Source organism: Clarias gariepinus, chromosome 22, assembly GCF_024256425.1.
Source record: "Clarias gariepinus isolate MV-2021 ecotype Netherlands chromosome 22, CGAR_prim_01v2, whole genome shotgun sequence".
In the NCBI taxonomy this organism is placed as follows: Eukaryota; Metazoa; Chordata; class Actinopteri; order Siluriformes; family Clariidae; genus Clarias; species Clarias gariepinus.
The window spans coordinates 10,331,024-10,339,732 of NC_071121.1; the positions used below are offsets into that span (position 1 = coordinate 10,331,024).

Sequence of the window (8,709 nt, forward strand, 5' to 3'; positions counted from 1 at the left end):
TTTAAAAAAAAAAAAAAACAATCTCAGAGAGTAACCACTGCTGAGACACATGTCTGAAAGCCACCATCAGCATCAGTGTCTCATTATGCGAAACTCACAGTATGGCTACAAATTCACTAGCAGCATTTGTGAAGTGTGAACTAAACTTGCTAAGGGACAGAAAAAAAAATACTCTTGACCACAAGCTCGCTATGAAGTTCATGCACCACCTGATGTCCTTCACAAACCCGAATAACGTATATATCAGTAGAGGGACTTCACTGTGTAATCTGACATGGTGAACATGCCAACGAAACCACGATATCATTGCGATTGTCTCATACAGTGCGATAGTAAAATTATTGCTGAAATCACGCCGAATAAAACTGGCATAATAATAATAATAATAATAATAATAATAATAAATTGGGCTGTGTTGTACCCGTAACCCTCCTTTAAAATAGTATCTCTTTACATTATTTATCACGGTATCGATGGCATACTGTCCTGTCCTAACCACTTGGTATATTGCAGCCATTACACTTCAGTGTAAGTGCATGTGAAGTAATGGCAGTCCATGTGCAGTTATAATGCAGCTCTCAGACATTTGATATTGTTTATAGCAGTTGTTTCTGTACACTGTTTTGTATTGCATTGCTATTGTATTCTCAGTAATGATCCTACTCAGTGTGTAATAGATTTCTTCCTGCTGTTGCTGCACAGGAAGTCTATGCGTTATAGCTAACAACCCTCCAAAGATCAAATCATTCTTCTGGAATCGTTTTTTTTTTGTCTATGTCGGCTCATAGTCAGACTATTCACACATGAACACAGGCATGTCACAGAATTATAAAGTTTGAAGATGTTTATTCTAAGATGTATATGTACTAAAATTATATTTTTTAAATGATATATTCTCTACAACATCCTTTCCATTGCCAGACAATTATAATTAAGTCACATAAACCACATGCAAATCATCCTCATCTCATACTTAGTAAGGAATCAACATTCGCCCGGACCTCAATGTTAAGTTGCCGAGTTCTACTTAAGATTGTTAATAAATTAATGCCTATTTTAGAGGAAATGATGCAGAAACCCCTGAACTGACCCCTCACTCCGGTCAGCCATATCCCCGACCTCCTGCATGGCAACCTTTTCCAACCCAGGATGGAGTGGAGGGAGGGGTGAGATGGGGGTGCTGATTCTAAGAGATATTTACGAGCCGGAGGAGAGTGCAATTTCCTGCCGGCCTCCGCTAGTTCCGCTGAAAAAACAGAGCGGAGGAAGCACATTTCTCCTGGGAGACAACAGCCAGCGTGGCTTGTCAGCTTGGGCTCTTAAAGGGACCCGTGCACATTTCGAAAAACACCCTACAAACCCAACACTAAGCCTTGCAAAAAATATAAGGATTAGGATAGAGTTTACCGCTAATACACCAGTAGTGATTTGCACATGTGTATATGATCAAGTAGAGCTCTTTTATCATTTCAGCAAAATAGTTTAGCTTTACAAGACGCTATTACCTATAGCTTATTAAAGTATTGTAAACAGTAAGGTCGAACTGGGAAATCTGAGAGTTTGTCTGGTGATGGGGCGTGATTTCGCCAAAAAAAAAAGGGTGCAAGAACGGTGATGCCACTTATCGTCTTAAGTTCTGTTAGCTCACTGCTAGTGTACTGTGTGGCAGGCCATGCTAGCGCATAGCGTGCTAGGTCGACAATTATAACATTTCAGGATTAAAACCGTGCTTTTGCATTGTCAAATTCTCAGCAAATGACTTCCACCTAGATATACACGTCCAAATGTACCAAAGCAAACATTATTTTGTTTCGTTAATGTCAACAGCAAAGATAACAAGGGTGGTTAACTTATGTAGCTAGACTCTGCAGGTTGACACATCACCTATCTAATAGTTTGCATATCGGCCTGTGATGGGTTTGAGTGGCATCATTCCCACTCCTTGATTTATTTTTACACAAATCATAAATCACAAAATAATACTGAAGGAAAAGAAAGTGTTCATAATTGCATAAACAATGTCCGCAACCAATATGCTGTAAACCATTTCAAAGTCAGGGGTATCTTCCGATAATTCATCTTATTATAAAGCATATTCTTGGCAAAAAAGTCGTTCGGCATTCATATTTCACCACAAAATGAGGAACTAAAACATTAGCGTGACAGGTTTATGATTGCAAGGATGCAAATTAAAGAGTGAAATAAAATAACTGTGAGGCCTACAACTAAAGTGTGTTTCTGTAGTTTGTTGTAGTTCTGTTGGTATGTGTGAATGTTTGTGTAATATATTATGTGTATATGTGTGTGTGGGGGGGTAGCATAATAAAGAAAGTAAAATAGAAAGAGTGTGCGAGAGTGTGCGAGAGTGTGTGAGAGAGAGCGAGAGAGAGAGCGAGACAGAGAGAGTTTGTGCATGGACTGGGACCGTGTCTTGTTATCTCTCAGAGTTATGGTGTGTTTGTGTGTGTGTGTGTGTGTGTGTGTATGATCGCATGTGTGAATGCCTTGCCCTTAAGGTGTGTGTGCGTGTGTGCGTGTGCGTGTGTGTGTGTGTATGTGTGTAGAGACAAGCAAGGCAAGCTCGGCAGCCTCCCCTTCGTGTCCACACCTCTCCCTCTCACAAACCAGCGTCATGCTTACGGGAAGAAGGAGTGGTGGGGGAGAACAAACGTTCTTAGAGGCCTTCCGCATCTCCACAGCAAACACCACAGCTACGTAGCAAAGCAGCTTCTCACATAATCATATAACCTTGAAAGTTTTGCACATAATTGACTGCTCAATTTAACGAGGAAATAACAAACAGCATATATACATACATATACACTGATATATACACACACACTGACACATTACCAGTCCTACCAAGTTTGGACACACCCTTTAATTTCATGCAATAAGTTGATCTAGGATGTCTGCTACTTATGCTCTGTGAAGCCTTCATAACGGCTCTAATCTGAGTGGTGATTTCTGAGACTAAATTAAGTCTTAATAAGATAGACCTAGGTTTTAGGTTTAAGCCTTGCCTTCCTGGGATGGTTTTCACGAGAGCTAGTTTCATCATGGTGATGGGTTTTGCTAATGCACCTGACACAATACTGTTCTTGTAAAAACTTCTCCAGATAGATCCCTATGTGTCTTAAGATAACAACTGACTGTTACTGAAGTACAGTACAATACAATAAGATAATTCACAAATTGATACTCTAACTACAAAGTATGGTAAAGTTCCAGAATGGACTTTATCTCAATCTAGCACACTTGCCCAATAGTTTAAATCTATTGATTTGGGAGTTATTTATATAGTGTAGCATAACATCACACATTCCCTTTAACACATGCAGCAATTAAACCGAGTCCAGACAAAAGCAATTATCAAAGAGACTCCTGAGCGTCTCGTCCAAAAGCACTATCTACACGCCAAAGATACCTTTAGATAATATCCGAGCTCAGCTGGGGTTTATCGCCAGTTCTGGGTGTAGCGCACATCATGGGTTTACCTGCATCAGACACCTCCAGCTTATCTACATTGCCTCTGCCTTGCGTGCCGCACACCCAGTAATCACCCGTAGCCACGCTCAGTAACTCAGTAAGCCTCTTACACCCTTCCCTACAGATTAACCGTTACAGGCGACGACAGATGTGCTCGCTTCAGATAAACAAAAAAACAGCACCTGTGTGGACAGATTCTGCTGCCTTCCAAGCAGCCAGTCACCCGCACCCACACGCATGCAGACACACCCACACCTGCATACACATGCAAGTCTCTCTCTCACACATACACATGCACGCACGCACACACAGTTTTGTCACCCTCTGCAAAAAGGCACAAAGGCAAGTGGACTTTTAAAGGTGTGAAGACATATAAGCAGATGGGAGCTATGGGATATGAAGTAGATGAGAGAGATAACAATAAGTGAACTATTAATATTACTGATTAACTCCAGGATGTGATCAGCATCTGTTTAATCAAGATGTAAGAACTGCAAAAGAACTTTAGCAATATCTTTTAGGATGAATTTATTACTCAAGTTTGGCACTTTGGTAAGAATAATATCACTTCTATATGAAAACAATGGTCCCAACATTATTACAATTATGTAACATTTAGCTGTTCTATTGAAGGATGACGCAGTTTAATGAATTCCTTGGTTTAAATTGAAATAATTATTTACCTCATCAGCCCTCAAATCATTCCAGCTGAGCTGTAGTAACAAAAACTGTTATCTTGACACTTTTTAAAGTACTTAATTCATTTCTAAAATTGTCGCTCATACAATCATTTACCTTCAAGCCGTTACAGTTGAAGACAAAGTTGAACACTTTTCTTATTCAAAAATGATTCATGAACATTAGCAGCAGATCTTTAATAGAACTTCATAAAACATATTATAACTTGTACTCCAATAGTTCAGATAGGAGAATCCTGACCTGACACCAACTGTCGAGTTCAGCAACCATAAACACCCAGTTCCAGACATTTCACCTTTCCTTGCACTCAGTGCTAATTAACTTTTCAGGATCACTTTCAGGATCACTTTCAAGTCACCGTCCTCCCGACTCCCCTATAGTCACCATGCACTAAACCCTACACCCACATGTGTCTTCTCGTTTTTTGAAGCATGTTGCTAACTTTGTATAACTTTTCTGCTGTTTTTATATGAGTTACACATAAGAATAATTTTAGCATGACACTTTAACAGGAAATTATTGGATACTAACAAAAAGATATCAAACCACCCTTACCACTGGAGATGAAATCCGACACCCAGGACAGTCACAGATTGGAGGATGCACCTGTAAGATTCCTTTGGACATAAGTGTCTTAAGACTTTTCCCTGCAAGAAATTACAAAACAAAATACCTATGAGCTTTATAGCGTAACAAGAGAAGAGGAGAAAAAAAGAACAATAACATAAATTATGCAAACAAGATATGTGTAGTAAGTATAGCTATGTCTTGATTAAAATGTAGGGATTTAAAGCATTTTTTTCCTTAGGTGTCATGGAATAAAGAATGTATTTTTCTAACCTTTTAAGTATTCTGATTGAGATATTCAACATGTCCTGAGAGCTAAATCACCCTGGTGGCTTTAACCAAAAACTTATGATTTTGAATTTTCAAATCCATATGAATTTCCATTTATACAATAAAAGCAGACGAATTTGGATTACAGACCACTTGCAAGTCTTGTGTTTTCCTGGAATAATCAGAATACATTATTAATGGTGCTGGCACTTTTACTATTAAAGGCACATGTTCTGTAACTTTATTGTCTATTTTTTTCCTGGAAAAACTTTGGCAAAGATTTTAAGGAACATAGTTAACACTACTAAGACAGCTCATTAAAGATATATCACGTGCACTTTAAGTAAAAGGTACACATGAGCAACACGAACCGTTAAAGCACAGTCTAGCAACTTTAATTCTAAAAGAGTGAGCTTGAATCTCCTTAAGGTCCATGCGGAGAGTTTAAAAAGCTCTACAGAAGTGACAGGTTCCACCACTCACTGTCCAGATCTAAAATCAGATTCTAACTTTAAAGTCGTTATAAACGCAAAACATCAAGCATCATACTATGCACTATTCCAGTGCAAGAGTGTAGCGCTCGAGCTCAGAGTGTCGGTACCAGAAGCGCGTGCTCCGCTGTGTCCATCTCTACCGCGCGCGCAGCACGGTATAGCGCAGAATGCATAAAGCGCATGTTACTATACATCTTTCTCCGACTTGAGATTCACCAATGGACTTCTGTGCATAAAGTGAAAGCCTCAAAAAAACTTAAGAGCATAAAATTGCTCAAAATCCGAAACAGATGAAAATACATTTAAAATATTCCCAACAACATTTACAGGATGCACTGAGCACGACAACATGCCGGGCTCAAACTTACCAGCGTTTAATATTAATGTCTCAAAGCACTAATACAGCAAGTCATAGAATTCGCGTGACTGTCCCCCCCGGTGTACACAACACAACGCGTTCATTATCCTGATTCCGGATGAATGTGACAGACTCCAACTTACGCGCAGTCTTATTCCGAATGGAAAGTTAGCGCGTGCTGGTCTGCTGTGCTTCAGTAAACTCCGCACTTATAGTCGGTGTAATGCCGAGTAACCCTTTCCTTCCTAAAAAAGTACACCCAGATAGGCAATAACTCAACAGCATAAGCAATAAGTTGTACAAGCATGCGACTCACCCTTGTGCCTGATACTCCGCTTCCAGTCCTTGGCCGTTTCTCTGCCGCTGACGAACTGGAACTCGTTGGGTGTGAGCCACTCGCCCCTATGTTTGATGGAGGGTCCCTTGCTGCCCTGGCACAGTTTGTTGATGTAGAGCAGTGCCTTGTTCTCGCCGCACTCCACCTCGATACACGGCTCGCCGTTGTCAAAGAACGGCTGAAAGTCGGGGATAGATGAGAACCTCTCGAGCATCAGGTCGTCCGCGTGTTGGTGATGAAGGTGCTGCCGGTGCAGCGGCGTGTCGCGCAGTCCCAGGTAGGCGCGCGGATGGGCGAAGAGGTGGTCGTAAGGCGGCGGATGAGGGGTCACTACAGGGATCGCGGCGGCATTTAAAGGGGCCAAGTATTCGGGCTGCGCGAACGCGCCTAATGCCATGTCTTCTCCGTCCAGTCTCTCCTTTTTGACGGCAGGCATGTTAGCGGTGGAGGAGTGAGTGGCGGCTCGCGCGAGCCAACTTGCGCGTCCTCTGTGCGTGTGTGTGTGTGTGTGTTGTTTTTTTAGAGTTCGGATCTCAGCTCGCTCCTGACTCCGCTCTGTGGTTTGTTTTCTTTTTTTCCCCCGTAGGAGTCCACGCGCCGCTCTGCTGTGTGACGGCAGAGCGCGTGCGTTTTCAGCAGGCTCGCTCCGCGCGCTCTTCACTGCGCTGCTGGCGTGACGGGTTCCGGCGCGCGCTCCTGCCCACCACATCTAATCGGAGCCGCTCCACTAATAGGCCGCCTGCCTGCCATGCTGCCGCCGCACACACGGCCGCCGACGCTTAATTAACGAGAACTGATCCTGTATCGACTCAGTGCTGCACTTAGGTGTTTCTGTCCAATTACCTCCGTATACTAAATTGAATTCACACTATACGCACACACACATGCACTACTCTGGTTTGATCTAAATATAACATATTCGCCCTTTTCCTATAAAATCTATAACATCCTACAAACTAATATGATAAAACTATCAAAAACTAATAACAATCTCCAGTCTAATAGTGATATCTTATTTCTAATTCAAGGCTAGAAACAAGCTGCACAGTAAACTTCCCATTTCTGACAGAGACGAAGATTAATTATATATCCTTCTTCGATCTTTTCTTTTAATTTGTGTGCAACACATGTCTACAACTAATGGGAATTTTTTGTTTGTTTGTTTTCTTCCCTTTAACCCTCCATGTACCGGAAAGTCACACTTTAGTTATACCCAGACCAAACAAGATTTGCGCTCTCCGCCGATTCTCTTAACTTGGCCCATTTAAACAGCGGAGGTAGTCCTGGCGGCAAATAGCGAAGGGGACGTGCGAGGAACGGCGCGTAGGAACCCTTTACAATCGCCTTAATAAACAACCCTTCTGTTTAGAAACTGATTTTGCCTTTTCTATTTAATTCTTCTGTCATTTTTGTCCCTAAAGCCTTAATCCGGCTTACACACTTAACCCCAAACCATGTCTCACTAAATTTCTAATAATTAATTGCCAGTTAACACAGCAATAAACATTAAATGTGGTCTTTACAGCGCTGTAATTTGCTGTCCTTTTGTGTGAGCCAATAAAATAGTGAGACCATAAGGCTATAGATTTTAACAAGACAGTGTAATGTAGTGCTGTACAAAGCAGAATTGCTTTGATAATGTTATAATGAAGAGACAAACAATGTATTATTCTCCAGTGTTTTCTGTCTGTTTGTGATATCTCATACAGATGATGTTGGCCTTCCGTTCATTTAAACATATATAGATATATAGATACATTAATTGTGCTAGCAATAGGGTAATGATAATAATAATAATAATAAAATTAAATAAGTGAACTATTATCATTGTCAAAATAATAATAACAACTAACCAATAGCACAGGAGATTTCTGTATTATTTGTAATATTTATTCTGTATTATTAATGTTATTATTATTATTATTTGAATTAGCTTATCTTTTTACTTGATAACTCATATACATCGTTCTAAATATTACGATGAATCATCTGATTAGTAAATCATGTACTGTAACCTACACAGGGACCCCCTCTTCACCCTGTCATGCAGAAAATGTTACTCATTTTATTTAAAAAAAGAGTTCAGAACTAACTTACTGCTCACTGGTTAAAAACATAGCATAATGACTATCTGTCTAATTATCAGTTTAAATCTATGCTTGTCTGGGGCCCCCCAGTGGCCAGGGTCCTTGGGCACATGTCCAATAATCCTGGTCAGCAGTCCATCCATGCATCTGACCCAAATACTACTACCCACGTGTTCTACTGTAGTAGTCTCAAAGGTTTTTGATGACACATTACTTTAGTTTGCATGTATGCACATATGTTTCAATAGCATTAAATCTATTGTTCTTCTGGTCTGCTGTTCTTCTGCTCTCTCTCTCTCTCTTTCTCTTTCTATCTCTCTCTTTCTTGTTTGTTTTTATTTGTTTCCCAGCACAAATTGTTCTGAAAACACTTGTTGTGGCTTTATTTTCTGTATACTCCTAGACCAA

The 8,709-nt window shown here is 40.6% G+C and overlaps 1 protein-coding gene across 5 annotated transcripts in view; it reads right to left on the reverse strand.

The window, feature by feature from the left end:
• The window catches only part of samd11 (sterile alpha motif domain containing 11), a 58,115-nt gene extending 50,640 nt beyond the window's left edge, over positions 1–7,475 (reverse strand). The window contains exons 1-2 of one of the 5 annotated variants that reach the window (XR_008356119.1): positions 6,194–7,475; positions 4,744–4,835 (exon numbers count right to left, since the gene is read on the reverse strand). Coding sequence is in view for 4 of the 5 variants with exons in the window: in XM_053482959.1 (XP_053338934.1) it covers positions 4,744–4,835; positions 6,194–6,923 (822 nt within the window). In the remaining variant the exon portion in view is untranslated. Of the gene's footprint in view, positions 1–4,743; positions 4,836–5,887; positions 5,995–6,193 lie in introns of those variants that run through there. The other 4 variants (XM_053482959.1, XM_053482958.1, XM_053482957.1 and 1 more) reach the window with 4 other exon arrangements.
• Between the last annotated feature and the right edge of the window lie 1,234 nt (positions 7,476–8,709).